The sequence below is a fragment of the Schistocerca serialis genome, chromosome 4, assembly GCF_023864345.2.
Source record: "Schistocerca serialis cubense isolate TAMUIC-IGC-003099 chromosome 4, iqSchSeri2.2, whole genome shotgun sequence".
NCBI lineage: Eukaryota > Metazoa > Arthropoda > Insecta > Orthoptera > Acrididae > Schistocerca > Schistocerca serialis.
This window is the reverse complement of record NC_064641.1, coordinates 898,486,541-898,506,407: the sequence shown is the minus strand read 5'-3', so window position 1 is coordinate 898,506,407 and position 19,867 is coordinate 898,486,541. Positions and strand designations below refer to the sequence as shown.

Genomic DNA, 19,867 nt, shown 5'->3' with positions numbered 1-19,867 from the left:
CGCTACTGCCTCGATTTGGCGAGTGTTTGAATGAGTGCGAGCTGTCGCGGAACACCGTGGGCAGAGACTTTTCTCATGTTCGAAATGTCATGCAGTTAAAAACTGATCCATGATTTATTTTCACATTTTACACTATCGGCCCGATTTTGATACGTCGTTTTCGAGCACAAGGGCGTCACATGTATCGAGATCCTCGCTTCTTCACAGAAATATGATCTGCATCATGGTTCTTAGTCATTCAGCTTTGTTTGCTCATACTTCAAGCATTATCGCCACCTAACTCCTCCGTCATATGACGGCGCTTTGATGCCGAACGCTTCCATCAACTCAGCCTGAATTGTTGTAGCGTTCTTCCCTTTCAAGTGCAGAAATCGAATTACCGCACGATACTCCACTTTTTCGAAGGTCTGTACGCAGTGGCGGCTGTTGAAAGATATACCAGTGTGCTACAGTGAGATGGCGTATAGTCTTTTGACTAACAATGGTAGTGACCGTAACTAAATTGTATATATTAATTTTACATATACATGGTGTCCCAAAAAAACGTCAGCGCTTAGTATATTGTGCGGGAAGGCCAACTGATCGATTTTCATGGAGGGTTTCATATCCGGAAACGCATGAGTTGGGCGCCGAAGAGCATCGAAGTCTGAGATCGAACCGTTGTGATGATTTGTTCAGTTTCGTTCTGTTACCTGAGTACGGCAAGAATTAACTATTTAGCCATCTGTGTACTGCGGATGGACGACCTGTGTCTAACAACATCCCTACACAAGCGCTACATTCCTCCACACAGCCTTCGTGTGCATCCTACTGCAGATCTTGTGTGGACTGCCAGTGCAGTAACGCTGTTGACAGCAGTACGACATGCACCATTATACAGCTGCGGAAGTGACCGATATGTTGCTTGCATACAGCAAAGCTGTTTGCAACGGAAGAGCTGCTGCAAGATTGTATGCCTAGCTAACTGCATTAAAAATTGTTTTTTTACGCAATTGGTGTGCTGTTCCTTAACATCTAAAATCTTGTTATTCCATTCACAGCTTAGGAAAGTTGAAGATTGTTATCAGACTAGCAAGTATGTTGAAATTCAACCAGGTACTGTATATATGAGCTTACTGGAAGAGGTGTCTTACAGTAGCTTTACCTTAAAGTTGTATTTCCACGTGAAAGTTTTTCATTGTCAAGATACCTTTTGCGATTAACACGTGTCATGTAAACAGTACAGAGTCAACTCGGCGGCAATGCCATAGATTGGGGGCAAGATATCAGATAGTTGCACAGTGCGAGTGTAGATGTCTCGTGCAGACTATACCACCATTGCGAGAGAACTCAGAGTGAATTGTGCCAAATTTCAGTTTTTACGCTACGACATTTTGCTAACACATTTTGCCCTACTCAGACACACATTACATAAAAGTACCCATGAAACTGTGTGTTTTGAGCCACAATTTGTGGTCGTTTGTGTTTCTGAGCGAAGAAATCGCATGTTTTACCTCTAGACGAATAACAGGAGCAGTTAGCCCATTTAGAAAGTCCTAGACTTAAACAATGCAACACAGCAAAGGTTTTATGAAAACGAGACGGGGGTGAAAACTGGCCAGTTCATTATTTCAAAAGTAGTTGTCTTAACTGTCAACATATGTACCACACTTCAGATAAGACAGTCACTGCCTTCATGGAAAAATGTGTGAGGCTGTCTACAAAACCATGATCATAGCCAGACATACACCTCTTCGTCCGAAGCAAATTGACAGCCACGAATCTCTCCCTTCAGGGATCCAAAACTATGGAAATTTGGGGAGAAATCGAGGCTGTATGAAGGATGTGTAAGAGCTTCTCCCAGCGAAACTGTGGCCGAGCGGTTCTAGGCGCTTCAGTCTGGAACCGTGCGACCGCTACGGTCGCAGGTTCGAATCCTGCCTTGGGCATGGATGTGTGTGATGTCCTTAGGTTAGTGAGGTTCAAGTAGTTCTAAGTTCTAGGGGACTGATGACCTCAGATGTTAAGTCCCATAGTGCTCAGAGCCATTTGAACCCAGCGAAACTTCTGCAGTGTTGTTGAAACAGCGTTGACAGCATGTGAGTGTGCATTAGCGTGCAACAGAATGATGCCGTTTGTCAACATCTCTGGCGTCTTGGCGTAATGGTGCGCTTCACTTTTTACGGCATGTTCACATACCGCTGTGCGTGCCACAGAGCTAGCATGCCTGTTGTTTCAACTGTCCTGAAGTAGTTTCATTGGGAAACCCTTACACATTCTCCATACAGTCCTGATCTCTCCCAATGAGATTTCCATGTTTTTTGGAGCCCTGGATAAAGACATTCATTGGTGTGATTTGATTCACACACCTTGGCACAATCATGGTTCTGTAGGAAATTGCAAAAATTTTTGCATAAAGGCATTGACCATCTAGTGTCACAGTGAGATAAATATATTAACAGTTACGGCAATTACCTTTGAAATAATAAACACATTTTACTTTTTTTGTGTCTTGTTTTTATTTCATTGCCCCCTTATGTAAGTATTTCTTAAACTGTCCTCAGTTAACCTTATGTATTTGTCAATTTGAACAAGATTCACAATTTGTGGTGCTAATATCTGATTTTAAGCACATGCTATGCCAATTACTAGCTAATAACACTGTGTACTTAATTTGTTAAACAAAGTATTTAACTGTATCATCAATTTATTGTTCATAATGATTACAGCTCTTCTTTTTAGCCCTGTATCTGTTGTGTTCAAGAAGTATGCCATGAATTGTTCTGACTTGTTTGTCCCATTTTTTAGCCGCTGCTTATTAGTGGCAACTAAATTTTCTGTATGATTTAATCCAGAGAACGTTATTCGAACTGTGGAAATTTACTCCTTTGACAGTCTGAACAGCTTTCTCACATAGCTTCCATGATCTCAGATTCTTTACCCTATTGTAATACCTTACTTAGTTCCCTTGTCCCTTTAATTTTCTCGTGCACTACTTGGAAGGTTCTTGCATCCACATTCTGAGTTTGTAGTTGCATTCATCATAGTTTTATCCAACTGTTGTAACTGTCTTTCTGTAAAACTCTTGGTATGGTCACCGTTCTCCTGAACATACGTTCAATTGGATTGTATCCAGTACTACTATATGGTGCAGCACTGAACACAAAAGTATTGTATGCTACCCAATAATCCCAGTTGCTATGATCCTCATTTGTAAAGTGTGACAGATACTCTACCAATGTCCTGTGAGTGCTTTCTAGTGCTCAGTTTGTCTGTGGATGAAAAACTGTCTCCTGTATCTTCTTTAATTGTAATAGTTTACATACTTCACTCAAACAGTTCAATCCTTGGTTGGTTAGTGATACTGAAGGAATCCAACATCTCCGTACAATCTCTTCCACAAAATTTTGTGCCACTGTCTCGGCATCTTAACATATGTTTGGTATCACTACCATAAACTTAATTAAATCATCTTCAAATGTCAGGACATATCCGTGTATTTGTCCGTGACTGTGAGTTGGCAGGGTAAGATATTTGTACTGTTGCCACAAATTGTAACCTAAATATTTCCACAACTCAAAACACACGTGTCAACATAGGGAATACACAGTACATAAGACAAAGACGAGATAGGAGACAAAAACATTAGACATATATAGTGTTCTTATTATCTGATTGAACTTGTTTATATTGAACTCGTCAGTTGATGGCGTCACTACTGGGATATCTAATGGACCAACTATATCCATATATTACACTTCTGAAATACTTCATTTGCTGTGTCTATAATTGCAAATGACATCTTGGTTTTACTTTTCACAAGATTGTTCCCCTGACACATCACATTTCTGATATATTCTTCAAAGTTTTTTTCATACCTTTCCATGTATTATACTTCTGCATGCAGTCAAACATTCTGTGCATCTCTTAGTGTACACCTAACTGATGGTCATACACCTGCTTCATAATCTGTCTCTTTTCCTTTGCAATAATTTCTTTGTCCTTCATATTTTGTTCTTCTTCTCCTATAACTACTTGTACATGAGACTCTGTACTTCCTCTTGTGCTACTCTGCATTCCTGGACCTAATTCTGCTTAACAACACATTCACATTGGTATTCAGCTTGCCTGTGTTGTACACAATATCATATGAGTGTTGGGTCTTCTATTCTATAATGTATCTCCTCTTTTTGCACTTATATGCATATTACAAAAACCTTTAGCTTTACTGCGTCGCCACAGCATTTGCCATGTGGCCAGTTTGTATATTTTTTACTAAAATTACTACTAACCACTTAGGAAAAAAGCTATCCATTTTAGTCAGGCAGAGGAAATAAGCCGATTTTAAAGTGAAAGCAGACTGCCTACACTATGCTTGTCCGTCCTCTTTTAGAATACTGCTGGGCGGTGTGGGATCCTTACCAGATACGATTGATAGAGTACATCGAAAAAGTTCAAAGAAGGGCAGCGCATTTTGTATTGTCGCAAAATAGGGGAGAGAATGCCACTGAAATGATATAGAATTTGGAGTGGACATCATAAAAACGAAGGTGTTTTTCATTGTGGCGGAATCTTCTCACGAGATTCCAATCACCAACTTTCTCCTCCAAATCCAAAATTATTTTGTTGACACCGGCCTACATAGGGAGAAATGATCACCATGATAAAATAAGGGAAATCAGAGCTTGTACAAAAAGATATAGGAGCTCATTCTTTCTGTGCGCTATATGAGACTGGAATAATAAAGAATTATGAAGGTGGTTTGATGAACCCTCTGCCAGGCACTAAAATGTGATTTGCAGAGTATCCATGTAGATGTAGATGAATGGATCATTTGCAAGTCATGAGCTAAATCACAGAAAATAGTAATGACTATGAATTATTGTTTTACATGGGAAGGCTGTGTGTGTACAGATAGATACAGCAATTGCTTATAAGGTTAAAACCGATTATTTATTACAGCCACAGTTGTGATGAAGCTTAAGTGATTACTCGTTTCAACCATTAAGGGCCATATTCAGATCTTCTCAACTGAGTTTCAGTGTAACACAAAGCAGACATGAAAAGATCATAAAGTGGCTCCTAATGGCATAAATTACATCATAGCTATAATTAGAGCAATAAAAACTTGGTTATAATTATTGCTTTGTTGAGATTATAAGATATTGAGAATATTTAGATTTCACAGTCACATGTAAAGTACATACTGTCAGTAATGAACAGGGCATTAGTAATTCAATATGTGTTAGTACACTGAAAAATATAGTTTGTATGTTAATGCTGTAGCTTCCAGTAAAGGATAACTTACAAATTCAGCATTGAAAAAAAGAGTTGGATGGGAAGTTTGTAACTATTCTGAGCAGCCCTATAGCAAGTGCAAAAATTATTAATAATTGATGACAGGTTTACCTGAAGCAAAAGAGACCCCAAGAGTTGCCTGATGGTGAGTCGCACAAAACTACTGAATTTAAAAAAAAACATAATTTTGTTTAGTGTTTTATGGATTTTCTAGCCTTAAGAGACAAGGCACAAACTTTGGTTAGACAATTGTGGTAGGATCATTATTATTTTTGATAAATACAGTATGTGAGCAAAAGTATTTGGATTCCTGGCTGAAAATGACTCGAGAGTTTGTGGTGCCCTCCATTGGTAATGCTGGAATTCAATATGGTGTTGGCCCACCCTTAGCCTTGATGACAGCTTCCACTCTCACAGGCATATGTTCAATCAGGTGTGGATCGTCACATTGTGTACCATGATTCGTCACTCCACACAACGTTTTTCCACTGTGCAATCATCCAACGTTTATGCTCCTTGCACCAATCATGGTGTCATTTGGCATTTACCAGCATGGTGTGTGGCTTATGAGCAGCCGCTCAACCATGAAATCAAAGTTTTCTCACCTCCTGCCTAACTGTCATAGCACCTGCAGTGGTTCCTGATGCAGTTTGGAATTCCTGTGTAATGGTCTGGAGAGATGTCTGCATATTACACATTACAACCCTCTTCAACTGTCGGCAGTCTTTGTCAGTTAACAGATGAGGTCGCTCTGTACTCTTTTGTGCTGTATATGTCCCTTCATGTTTCCACTTCACTATCACATCAGAAACAGAGGACCTATGGAAGTGTAGGAGTGTGAAAATCTCACATATAGACGTATGTTACAAGTGACACCCAATCACCTGACCACGTTCGAAGTCTGTGAATTTCGCGGAGTGCCCCATTCTCCTCTCATGATGTCTAATGACTACTGCTGTCGCTGATATGGAGTACCTGGCAGTAGGTGGCAGCACAATGCACGTAATATGAAAAACATATGTTTTTGGGGGTGTCCGGGTACTTTTGATCACATAATGTACAAATGAAAACTGACTGCAGCTGGCAATTGATGATGTATTTCTTCAGTAGGAAATCAAATAATCATAAAATCAAAGATCTGCAAATGATGAATGTTTGGCACAAACAATGACAGCTGATAATTAGCCAAAGGTATTGCAGTGCACATAGACAGAGCCAATATTGGATGACTGCGCCATTGCTGCTCAATCATTGGAATCAATTACAGTGTCAAACAAATAAAGTGGAAAGTAACGTGCTCCTAAAATAGCATGAACACCTTGAATTATTTTATGAGCTTAACATGTCATATTAGCAACGCTGTATATGACATAATCTGCTGTTAAAAAATCATCCATAAACTACTTGAAAAATGCCTAAGGCCAAAATTGTACAATCGTACAGGAAATAAAAAGAATGGTAGCTTGAAGGCTTCAAGAAATCTTTAAAAAACAATTAAAATAAAAGCCTCCTTCTGGAATGTTGTAAAGTGGCATGACTCACTGTAGCAGAGACTGGCACCATGCTGAATTTCTGTGGAAGACCTATAAGGAAATATGATTCGTCCCCACATAACCATTGTCTGGCCAATTCTTGGGTGTAGGTTGTCTGTTTGGTATCGTTACCACGAGGACGGGGGTTGACTGAAAAGCAATTTGTTATTGGTTTGGGTGCTCAATTAGAAAGCATTTTCTAAAAAAAAAAATAAAAAAAACCCTCATCTATCTCCAGTGGGTTACATTATAAGTAAATAAACTGCGCTTTACACAAAGACTAACTGTTAAAATTCTGAAATAAGGGAAGAAACAGATTACTTCCTCACAGTATCTTCCAGAACTTCCCATGTTGTGTTCACAGTGAACAGAAAAAGGTGGTGGTAAAGGTAATACCTCATTGTCTTCCTAATGAACACTGGTGATGTTCACCTCATGTTACCATACCTAACAATGAGAAATCTATCTGGATGGGAGGTCTGTGATTTTAAACCCAGCTCCTATAGAATAGGCTTCCTGGAGTTAACCACTGCATCACTTCACTTGGTAAATTTAACCCTATGGCCAAAAAAAGGACAAAAATATTGGCAAAATTACATAGCTCACCACTAAACAAAATCATAGTCTCATTGCTTGGCTGGTGGATCTGAACATTTGTAAGCAGTCATGTACAGTATCATTATTCAAAAGCACTGTGACAGCAGATAAGACAACAAATGCATGTTTTGACTGTAGATGTTTAGCTTATTCTTCAGATATTGTCACTCCTTGCATTTCACAGTAGCAAAAAGTATCTGTAGATTAGTATGTAAGGTAGCTTTGATTTGATGTTCTATTTTTTACAAAATCACAGAGAATGTTACATATTAATTTAAAGTATTTCCGAGGGTCCTTCGAAAAAGTATTTTCCTAAATATGCCAGGATATTTAATTTTGACTAAAATAAGAAAAGTTAATCTCAAATTAAATGTCGTATACACAACAAACTACAAATAATATTCACGTGCACTGCTTTGCAACCCTATTTTGGATGCAAAATAATGTTCTTGACAAGTTGCCCACAGAGATAAGAAATTAAAAATCTTCAGAAACTCAATATTAAATTAAGTGCATATTTTTATCCACTTGTTTTGTAAATAATCAAAATGCTTGGGGGCTTCTTATAATCAATATAAATACTGTACAGTAGAAAACAATATTAATTATATCTCATTTTACATAACACATATAATTGTTCCAAATTGTACTATAGATTAACAGCAACTGAAGATAGTAACTTTAAGTATTGGACTGAAGATAGTAACTTGAAGTAGTGGACTGAAGATAGAATTTAATTTTCTGGCAAATAACCTGCCCCTACAAAAATAAAAGTAGAGCAGATAGTGCTCTGCATGCATAACACCTCCTGGGATTAAATATTCATGTATTCCCAAATTGCTATCAAATTAATGTGGAGAAATAAAAACGTGATAAATTTTATTTCAGGAGTAACTGCCATCCAGAAGTTTTGGACGTACTGCATCAGTACTATGATAAGCCAGACTTCCTGCCAGAGGATGCTGAACACTCTCGCACTGACTACATCTTCATCGGCTACCAACAGGGAGCTGTCATGCATGTAAGAATTTTCTTTTTTTACTAAAAGATATGCAGTATTTTTGACAATGTTCCTAGCTGTTGATGCTTTCCAATTTTTTGTGTATTCATTAATGGCAACTGATTGAAAAGGGCATATAAGTGATAAAATCAAATGTTTAGTTGAGGTTATGGGAATGAAGAGTATGTTGTAGGAAGAGTTCCCACATGTGCAATTCAGAAAACATGACGTTCGTGGGAAGAATCTAGATGGCATAGGCTGTGAAGTAGTCATCAAAGTGGAGCACGTTGTGTGGGTGGAATGTCAAGAAACTTGGTGGTATGCTGTCTCACCACGTACCTGTCTGGTTGTAGGCCGCTGACCATGCAGGGATCACACAGTTGGTGCCTGAACTGGAAACTTCCCGTGCAAGCTAAGGAATGTAGGTGGTGCCCATGGAGAGAGCCCCCATTTTGAGTGGGTGGTACCATGGCAGAAGATTAGCATGAAGCAAATTAAATTTTCCTCTGCTGGTGGCCACACAGCCCCAGCAGTTTCTTCTGAAATTAAGATATGTTACGTTGTGGAGAGGTATGGCCCCAAAATAGGGCTCAGAGACAAGGTGAGAAATACTCCCCCAATACCTAGTTTGTTCTAGGACAGACAGAGATTACTTTTTGACTGCAAAGCCTTTGTTCCTCATTAAATATCTGGAGGATAGGTCTTGGGGAAGTAAGTGGCTGCAATTTCAAAAATGAAAAGTGGCTCTGTTCAGCTTAACACTAGAACTGCTACTGGGTCACTTGCAACCCACTTCTCAGTTCTTTCGTTTGTCACTCTTTTACATTATTGCATAGATCACCAAATTTCTGTGACTTTTGATAGAATAAGGTAGTTAGTGAGTGATAATACTTCATTTTATATTTTATGGGGAAACCTTAAAAGAGAAATATGAAGATTCACGTAGAACTGCGGATGTATCAGTTCCAACCCCTCTTCTGCAGCTGCTATAATAATCAAGTTTTTCATGTAGCTTCATGCCTATTATTAGATGGTGTTTGGTCAACAATTGCAAACTCCCTTTTATCTCACTACCTAACGACATTGCAGTTTCCCAGCCGGGGAGGAGAGGGAAAGCAGGTATTGCGCAGCTTGTGCTTTGTTTCATGAAATGTGGTTTTAGTAGTGCATTCTAACTGTGTAAATTTATTATGGCCAAACGTCTATGAACATAAGAGGACATTATAAATGTGCTAAATGAGATTTTGGATCATGAATCTGAGGGAGAATTACCACCACCTGTAGTTCCAGATTTTTCATCAGAAGATGATGTTATTCCTCAAGATGTGCAACTGAATATTGATGAGGAAAGGATGTGCATGTTTATGTGTTTATTTCTATAATAATTATTGTTTTTGTATGTGCTGTATTGAAACATATTTCAATTGCAAGACGGGTTTATATTTTGTTGCTTTCTCGAGTTTTTGTAAGTCGTACATTATATTTATGAAGGTGTGTTTCTTCTTCTAGTATTCGACAATATATTGAATACCAATAAGTGTTGTAATATTAATTTCTACTATTACAGGAACAGCTGCCAAAAAGATTAGGTCAACTCACGGCCACAGGCATTGTGGACTATGAAATGACCAAGGTTGTCGACTGTTTCAGTTTCCTTCAGGTAGAGATATTGTAGCACCATATGGAGCAACCTAGAAAGTGAAAGTTATAGGTGACTGTTCAGCTGGCAGATATCAGCAACAGAATGTTTCCAAAGGCGTGCAGGACCATCTCTGCATGCAAAACGAAACATGAATGATAAGACAAAATTTTGAAACACATTGTAAAATGAACTGAGATTGAAGCACTTCAAGTATTGGGTTCAGATGATTGGACTATTAATGTTGAAGAACTGGAAGCTTTTATAACTATACTGTATGTCTGTGGTGCTATAGGAGTGAAGAGCTTAGAACTACACACATTGTGGTGAAGCGGGGAAATAATTTTGTGTAGTCAACAATGGCTCATGACATTCAGAGAGATAACGCATTATCTCAGATTTGACATTAGATCCACAAGATCAGATCAACTGAAAGAAGACAAGTTTGCATTGTTATCAGAAATGTGGTAGTAGTCCATTGTGAACACACAAGGTAGCTACATACCAGGTCCAAACAATCGACGAACAGCTTATTCCTTGAAAGTGAAATTGCAGATCCACACAGTTCATGACCTCAAAAGATTGGCAAAAGTGTTAGACATAAGTAGATAAAGACTCCAAATATATTGTGAATGCTTTCTGGTATCTAGAAAAGGATGACACTAGGCCAAGTGATGAGTGTATTGTCAATTTTGTTGTGAAAAAAATTGATGCAACCTTACCTCAACAAAAGAAGAAATGTCACATGTGGCAATTTTTTCATCTCCTTGGCTCTCTCTTAAACCTCGAAAGCAAATCCTACAAGTTTAGTGGGTACCATAAATTAATCTCACAGGGAAATTCCAGTCTGCATCAAGAAAGCAAAGGAGGTGTTATACAGCACAGTCTTGTTGAAGAAGAATGATACCACACTGGCAGTTTACTAGGGAAAGAGCAACTAGAATGTGTTGATTTTCAGCACTACGTATCCTTATCTTAAAACTGAAGGTGGTTTGAAAAAGAAGCCAGATACAGTTAAATTTTATAACAGCTCTAAATATGGGGTGGACGTGATCAACCAAATTGCTCGCAAGTACTCTGTCAAAGCACCATCGAGACATTGGCCTGTTCACACATTTTAAAACTTGCTGTATTTAGCTGGGTATTGTACAATAGCTCTAAATGAGAAAAAGTTGAAGCGCAGAGACTTCATACTGCAGCTGGGGGAGGAGCTTGCTGAGCCACGCAGCAACAAGGAAGACTAGGCCTCTGTCACACCTGAAGACATTCCAGGTAGACAAGAAAAGTGAATACATTGATTTGTAAAGTCTAACTGTGAAGGAAGCAAATCATTTGTGAAGTGTCATATGCATAAGAAAACTATCTACATCAAATGTACATAAAAAAACTGTTATTTGTGCTCATTATGGGATGGTAGCCAGTAAAAAGCACTCAACAAATGTGTGTAAGTTTTTTACAATAGTAAATGATGAAAAGCTACTTTATTTTTGTTCATTTCATAATAAAATTTACAGCACTTCAAAGAATACATTCATTAGTAGTAACAATAACCTACCAACACAAGATACCAAAAGGGAAAGATACGCGGATCATTAGTCACCAAGCTGCGGTTCTAGGCATGTCCAAATATCAGCAGTTCCAGTGTTAAAACGGCCTCCCTGACCACTCCTTCACTGTTACTGCTTGCCTGCAGCAAGCTGGGTGATATTCCTGTCACTACGAAGCTATCAAAGTCTTAATATGGTAGAGGGGTGTCATTTTTGACAGAGATCTTTTACAGACTGATGAGTTGTGTGCTAATTTGTAGCGACAATGTGTGCATTTTGTTCATTGCGTTCAGTGGGGATGACAAGACAACAGAGTGCATTCTAGAACTTTCATCTTGGCCTTTGAAGGTGACTCGTTGCTTGAGAAGATTAACGTGATTGTGTGTCATAGTGATATCAAGCTATATATTCCTTCTACCGAGTGGTGCTAAAAATGCATACACTCTGGACACATGAATTCACGTTGCATTGCCAGCACAGTCTGTAGAGATTGTGACTGTCAGTTTGCACATGGATGTTCCTTGTGCCCCCCATCTGTGTCAATGGTGGGGAGCAACATTACTCGAGTTCACCAGACTGCAGCATTTTCAGATGCAAAAAGAAAATCCAGGAATACGAGATCTATGACACCTCACATATCTAGAGATCAAGAAGAAATAAGATCGCCTACATCCTACATGTACGACAATGACACAAGCTACTGTGACAACAACCTTGTGACTGTGTCATCGCCCTCCGTGTCGTCTACGCCTAACCCTCGCGGCCACCTGACTTCACCCACTCCCCTGATGGTTTGGGGTCTTCCATCTAAGGCTTCCTCCACACCCCCTTTTGGAGCATAGACACACCATCCACTAAGGACATCAGTCCCGATGTCCCCAACCCCAGCCAGAGAAGCAACACTCTCCTCCATCACCCTTTACCAGGAAGAGGTCGTTTGGGATGCTCCCTTCCCAGGTCTCTGCTAACGTGGAACCAGGTGCCAGCTGGTGGCTTAAGAAACAGGGATGCAGGTTGTAGGACTTCGTGTTCCTCCTCTGTCCCAGAACCTGGGGCAGACAAGCCCTTGCAGAAATCTCAATCCTCTAAGGACAATGAGTAGTCTTCTAAGAAGAGAGAGATTCTGATGGGTCTTGTGCCGCCAGACCCCACATGTTCCACCTCTGTATCCAAGGCAGCATTCCTAGTGGCCCATATCACCCCAGAACATTTCTCACCCCACACACCCTGCTTTGGAATGATTGGGTATTGATACTGTATCTTCACAAGCAGTGGCAGCAGGCGGCACTGAAGTGTGACCTGCCTCCTTGGTCCCTTCACACCCCCACAGGATACTGGTAGTGTGATCCTCCACTGCAATTGTGGCAGTTTTTTCTGCCACTTGGCTGATCTGAATTTGTTGCACCGCCCTGCAGGGAACTTCATTTCCAGCACTGCAGACCTCTACCCTCTGCGGCTATTTTAAGAAGTGCACTGACTATGAAAGAGCGTCAGGTGGTGTTTGCACATACGTTTTGTGCTCTGTCTACAGCAAACACGTGTCACTCAACACGAATTTGGAGGCTGTGGCAAGTCATGTGAAGTCATCTCCGAAATTTACCATCTGTAATGTGTACCTCTCTCCTGACAATGACATGTCCCAGAGTAAATTGTCTGCACCGTTTTCTTAGCTCCTCCCACCCTTCCTAATATTAGGTGAAACTAAGACTACTGGCTGCAGTAAACTTGCTCACAGAGCTTGATCTTTGCCTCTTGAATAGTGGAGTATCCACACACTTAAAGATGACATTGGATCTTATTTGGCCATGGACCTTCCCATTGGCAGCCCAGGTCTTCTCCCACTGTCCATTGGAGACTCCATAATGACGTTTGCGACAGTGATCATTTTCCAGTGGTTCCCTTGGCATCACACACCTCATTGCCCACTCATTCACCATTGCTGTCACCCTTTGCACCCCGGCACATGGAGGTATCGATGCAGTTGTCCAGAGCGCAACTGCAGCTGACTCAGCAATCCCCTCTTCCTTGGTATCCCTCTGTCAGAACAGACTACATTGGCGGACATCAGAAATTTCCATGGCCATTAGAGATCACAGGTGGGCTCCCAAATACCCTAAATGACATCTGTCAATGGAGCACCTCATCCTCAATGCCTTTAAATGGTTCCCTGCCCAAATCCACCATCTCATAAAAGACAGAAACGAGAATGCTGGGAGCAGTACGTTGCTACCATTGGACCAAACGTAGCCCTCCTTCGCAGGCTGGGTGAAGATTTGACACCAATATGAACACCGGTACCCCATGAGTGTACCTGTTATATCTGTGAACGCTGATGTCTACACTGACCCAGACACTGTTGCCAACCAGTCTGCTGTTGCCGACCAGTCTTATTTTCATTATGCTTGAGCATCTGTGTCTGAGAATTATCGGTCTGCATTTTGTTTCTTCAAACAGCAGGTAGAGCAACTTCCTTAACCATTTACTAAACGTAATCTGGCACCTTACAATGCTCCACTCAGTGAATATGAATTCCTCAGTGCAATATCAATGTTGACCTCGGAACCTGCTGGCCATTTACACAGAACATACTGATGTACATGTCTTGTGAACATGAACATCCTGTCTCTAGTCGTTCAAGGTGTTCATGTTTTTTTCTGAACATGAGTGTACTTGCCAGTGGATTGTGAATGTTACTTCCTTGCCATTCCGTCTCTGGAGCGAGGATGAGTTCCTGTCGCAGTGGTGAGAAAGAATTATTGTCAGAGTACTGGTATACACACACCCTTGGGATAGACAGCTGTCACCCACTTAGCCTCACTAACGTTCTCACCAGATTGGTCAGTCATAAGGTGAGCCAGCAGCTGTGTTGGTACCTTGAGCTTTGGGGTCTTTTGGCTCCATCTCGGGGCCGTTTTGCCAAGACCATTCTACTGCTGTCAATTTGGTGTGGTTGGCGTTCACTATTTAGTCAGCTTTTGCCCTGTGTGAACAGATTATTGCTGTCTGCTTTGATTCACATAGGGTTGATGACGTCACAGTGTGTCACCTTGTCCACACTACACTACATTAGTGAGATCTCCGAGGGCCCACTCCAAATTTTTGGACAGGATTCCTCGTCTCACTGTCTTTCCTGGGTTCAGGTTGGTGCTTCCCACATTAACCCCCATCTACAAGAGAATGGTGTCCCACAAGTCTCTGTATTGAGTGTGCCCTTTCCCTAGTGGCTGTCAATGATCTAGTTCAGCAGTGGGATCTATTGAAATCTTCCCTGTATGCTGAGATTTTTACATCTACTACTACTACTACTACTACTACTACTACTACTACTACTACTCAGCTGTGGGTGTTGCCAAATGCCAACTGCAGGGCTCCACACAAAAGGTGCAGTCCTGGGCTCCCACCCATAGTAACTAGTTTCTCATCACCAAGACAAGTCATGCACTTCTGCTGCCATCGCATTGTCCACCTCCGATCAGACCAAATGTTCAGTGTGGTGGTTCCCCCCCCCCCTTTTTGGGGGGGGGGGGATTGGTCTTTGATATCTTGTTGATATGGCTTCCTCGTCTTGTAGCAATTATGTTGGTCACGCCTTAATACTCTTCACTGTCTCAGTAACACCAACTGGGGTGCAAACTGCTCCGCACTTTTATGGCTCTATAAAGCTCTGATCCTGTTGTGTCTTGATTATGGAAGCCTGGGTATGGCTCAGCATCGTATTTTGTACTGTGTATGCAGGACTCAATACACCACTGTGGGATCAAATTTGTGACAAGTGCTATTCAGTCCAGCCCTGTGAACAGCCTACATGTGAAAGCTGGTATCCTTCCCCTACAGATCAGACACCAACTGCTGTTCAACTATGTAGTACACATTCGCTGCTCTCCTGAGCATCCAAAGTACTGTATCCCTCTTCCTGGTAGGGAGATCTACCTCAGACAACAAAGGCCAAGCTCTGAAGTCACAATCACAATTCAGATGTAGAGTCTCTGCTCTAAAACTTCATCTTTCCCCAGTGTTGACTCTTGTCAGGGAGAAACTGCATGTGCTCCCATGGTGTGTATACCATCCTCGATCTGCCTCAGCCTCTCCTTTGGACCAAAACACTCAATAGATGCAATAGATTTTCATCGCTTGTTCCTGGACATCCTTCATACATTTTCAGGCTCAGATGTGGGGTACACTGATGGCTCTAAGGTCGACAGAGAAACTGGATTTGCGTATATGCATGCAAGATGCAATAAACTATGAACCCTACTGAATTGGTGGCCATTCCTCGAGCCCTCAGACACCTTCGTTCATGCACTGGTGAGCTATTTTTAATCGGCAGTGACTCCTTTGAGTAGTCTTCAGACTGTCGACCAGTGCTACACTCAACACTTATTGGTTGTGACTATCAAGTGTCTCCTGTAAAATTCAAATTGTTTTGCACTATTATGTAATCTGTGGAAGGGATCTTAGCATACCTACCTTTATTTTTGTAAATATGTTTATGTATTGGTGTTTTATGACATGTTGCATTATTATGCAACTGATGACTGATTTTTATTCCAAAACGAAAAGTATGTCTAATCTAATCTGTGTATCTTCAAATAAACCCTTTGTGTGTTGACAGAAGTAACAGTCTTAATTTTTTACTTTCACAGAAGGTGAAATGTAGTTACTACCTTGTCTTTGGTAAACCATTAAGAAGCAAGTAGAATTTTTGGTGGTATAAAAATCCTATCAAAACAAAAACGTATCTTACTTTTTCTACATATTGGAGGCAGATGAACCAATAAATCCAATTACTCTGACATGGCCAATTTTAATAGTGACAGAAGGCCAATTTTAACAGTGGCAAAAGCAGTTATCACATTCATCAATAAGAACAAAACTTTACATTTATTTCTTTTCACAGATTGACTACGTAAGCCGCCTGATGTGGCAGGCCCAAATTAAAGGGCACAAGACATGGAAATTGTTACCGCCACCAGAGTGTGATGATGTTTGTTCACCAGTTAGCTTCCGTGTTGAACCAGGGGATATAGGTACGTAAAAATTACACACTTCATTTAGTATTAAACAAAACTTGAAAAGGATAGTCGCCAAACAATAACACAGAATAAGCAAATCTTCTTCTGAAAGGGCATAACAAATGTGTGGTATGTTCCTTAGTAAGTATGAAATATTGGTGCAACTCTTTTCATACTTCAAAACACTGTGACTGCTATCACTGTTTGATCTTATTCTTCTCACCAGGACAACATTATTGTATAATACATAATTTCGGAAAGTAAATCTCTAAAACTAATGCAACAGAAAATAATAGAAACCTTGTTATTGAAGATATATGGATCTTAAATACATTATTATTGTTCTAATTTGCTTGATGCATTTTCAGTTCTCCTGGACACACGGCAGTGGTACCACGATACCCATATAGACGATGGAGAAATGAGTCTTACAGTCAGTTCCGAATATGGTTAGATACAGCAGAAGACGTGCAAGAAAATTGTATGACAGTACAAAAGTAGCTTTTAACCTCAGGAATTCACATTGTTATGATGAAATTTCAGCAGTAATTTTAATTAGTTTGATGACAATAGCTATACTAATCACCATTACCCAAAAGCCAAACCAAAGTCCCATCAAATTGCCATCAGCGACACTTAGGCTGTTATGAATATTAGAAAGTGATTATTCTGCTTCTGATTTATACCACAAATTGTTTCTAGTCCTTTTGTACAGCAGGCACAATTATTTCATTTAAATTTACATATATTTGTACATTACTAAGCTAGCACAAAGATATATTTATTACATAAAAGAGAATTATTTTTATATTATAGACTTTACATACTATCCTAGTCATGTGTATAACCATAGTTTTAGCTTCTCCAAAAGAATTCTGAAGTCTTCAACAGTTTGTACAAACCATTGTCACTTTCGTATCATAAATGGAGAGATTCTGAAAGTGTGGAGTGATGATGTCATTCTTCTTCACATGCTCTTTCATTATTTATTCTTCTCAATATAATGCTGTATAATGGGAAAGTACCAATGGATTATGCACAAGACATGAAAAGTCCGTTTCAGCTTTCTCTATGAAAGTTACATAGCGCAAAAGAGATGCTGTATCAAGTTTTTTGTTTGTTAGTATAACTTATGCAGCAACTGAAAACAGTCTCTGTCTTCCTAGTTAAATACATATAAGAAAAATTCTACAAGCCAAAGATTTCAAGTTTTCTGTCTTCCATATTTCATCATTCTGTCTCTAAATTTCTTGATCTATTTACACCAATGGAGACTAGCCATGTATCCGTTTACAGTTGATATGATTTTGTAAGACTCTGTGACATCTGTGCACAATAGTTGAAAGTATTACCAAATTATCATTAGTATCTATGCCTTTTATGTGAACAACTGTTTCGTTAAATAATTATACATTTACTTAAAACACTTGTAATGAAAATTTCTTTCATAGAAGTTTAATTGTAATATTAGAGGTGCTGCCGTAACTACTATTATATGTGCTTTCTCTGTTATCATTTTAAAGGCATTTATTGTTGTATATTACATATTTTATATACTCAACAATGTGTATGGACTAGTGCCTCTTGATTTAATTCTAATCTCTTACTATTAAGATATTAAGTATATTTATTCAAAATTGTGCCGCATTTGACAAATTTAAACACTTTTATGGTGGAGTCCATACCACAGTGCATGCATAACTTATAGAAAGTTAAAAACCAGCATCTCTTTTTTCCATCATTTTGCAGTGATCTAGTAAATTATTTCATCCACTCATTTTGTTTTATAATTGTAAATAAGCAATCTGGTCGTTATGAGGTTCACATTAGTTAACAAATGAACCAAAAACAATGATGGGTTACTATACCATAGAAAAACAGCTAATATAAATTGCTTTTGCATGTTACGTTAACAACTAATTAGAATTTCTTACCAATAAAGCTAATTAGTTGTACTCAGTATATTCTTATTGCAATAGTAGGAAAAAGCTATATTGTAATTATGAAAAAACATTTTCCAGTTAATATGAGGGTTAATGCCAACACAACAAGTATAGCAATAAAACACTGGATTGGTTGGTATGCCTGAGATACATGCAGGGGAGCTAATACATGTGCATTCATACAGCTGTGGTAACTATCCCATCTATTGGCACATTCCCCTTTGTTCACCTTTAAAGCAGTTATTTAAGAATTGCTGCACTGCTTATTTGTTTTTCATTTAGTTATTTAGCATGTGATGCAGTGTGTGTATTGGCAGCACATGGGATAGAATAAGATCCTGTATATCAATAGGTAATTAGTACTGATATAATAAACTTCAATTAGTGTTTATGGTACAAAACAGTATATTGCTTCTGAACAATATAGGCTACTGTAATTGGTGATAATGTAACTAAGTATTAGAAACTACTGTAGTCAACTTTCAAATTGCTATGGAATGGAAGAACTTAGAAACAAGCGGCAACAAAAGTCTTCATTTTCATTATTTTTATTGCAGTTATTCCCTGCCAATAGCAAATAGATTATAGTGTATAACAAAAAGCAAAAAATGGATCCACTTCATTTGTATATTTTAGTTTGCTAGTTTTTTTTTTTTTAAATTATATGTCCCATTGGTGAGGTTTTAAAGTGGTCGTATCAGCATTAGTTCAGTTCGCACATAGATACATGTAGCATCGAACTATGATTATATGACAAACAATAAGAAATAAACAATTATTAATTAATAATTTGAAGTAACTGACATTCAGATAAAGTTCAGAATCCATTTCTTTAATGTAAGTTTCTCTTGTGAAGAAGAGACGTACCATTTATGTTGCATGTGAATTGGAATATTTTTTTATCAATTACAAATATATTTGACACAGTGGTCAACAGATTTGTAGATTTCCTTTTATATGACAGCTCAATGACAAGAAAAGTACAATTTACTTATGTGATTTAAATACAACTGTAAATTTTTGTGATTAAAAGCCACATGAAATGATACATTTGTTCAATTTCTTTTAGCAGAGAGAGAGAGAGAGAGAGAGAGAGAGAGAGAGAGAGAGAGAGAGTTGCCTCATTTTAGTTAGTAATTTTTAGTTTCCACAAATAATGTGCACTAGAATTATATGAGGTAACAATGTGACGTTATGTATTTATAGCATTTCATTAAACAATTAAACATAATTCTTTAACCATTTTCACTGTAGGGCAGTGCATTTACATTCCTGCAATGCTAGCATGTTATATTGATAATAGTTATGGTATGTAAATAT

At 39.0% G+C, this 19,867-nt stretch overlaps 1 protein-coding gene across 1 annotated transcript in view; it reads left to right on the top strand.

Annotated features, from left to right (window-relative positions):
- LOC126473575 (uncharacterized) overlaps positions 1–19,613 on the top strand; it is a 168,770-nt gene extending 149,157 nt beyond the window's left edge. Inside the window, exons 2-4 of the mRNA XM_050100717.1 lie at positions 8,295–8,427; positions 16,490–16,619; positions 16,973–19,613. Of these exons, the coding sequence (XP_049956674.1) occupies positions 8,295–8,427; positions 16,490–16,619; positions 16,973–17,058 (349 nt within the window). The 3' untranslated portion in view covers positions 17,059–19,613. The remainder of the gene's footprint in view (positions 1–8,294; positions 8,428–16,489; positions 16,620–16,972) is intronic.
- Positions 19,614–19,867: the final 254 nt, after the last annotated feature.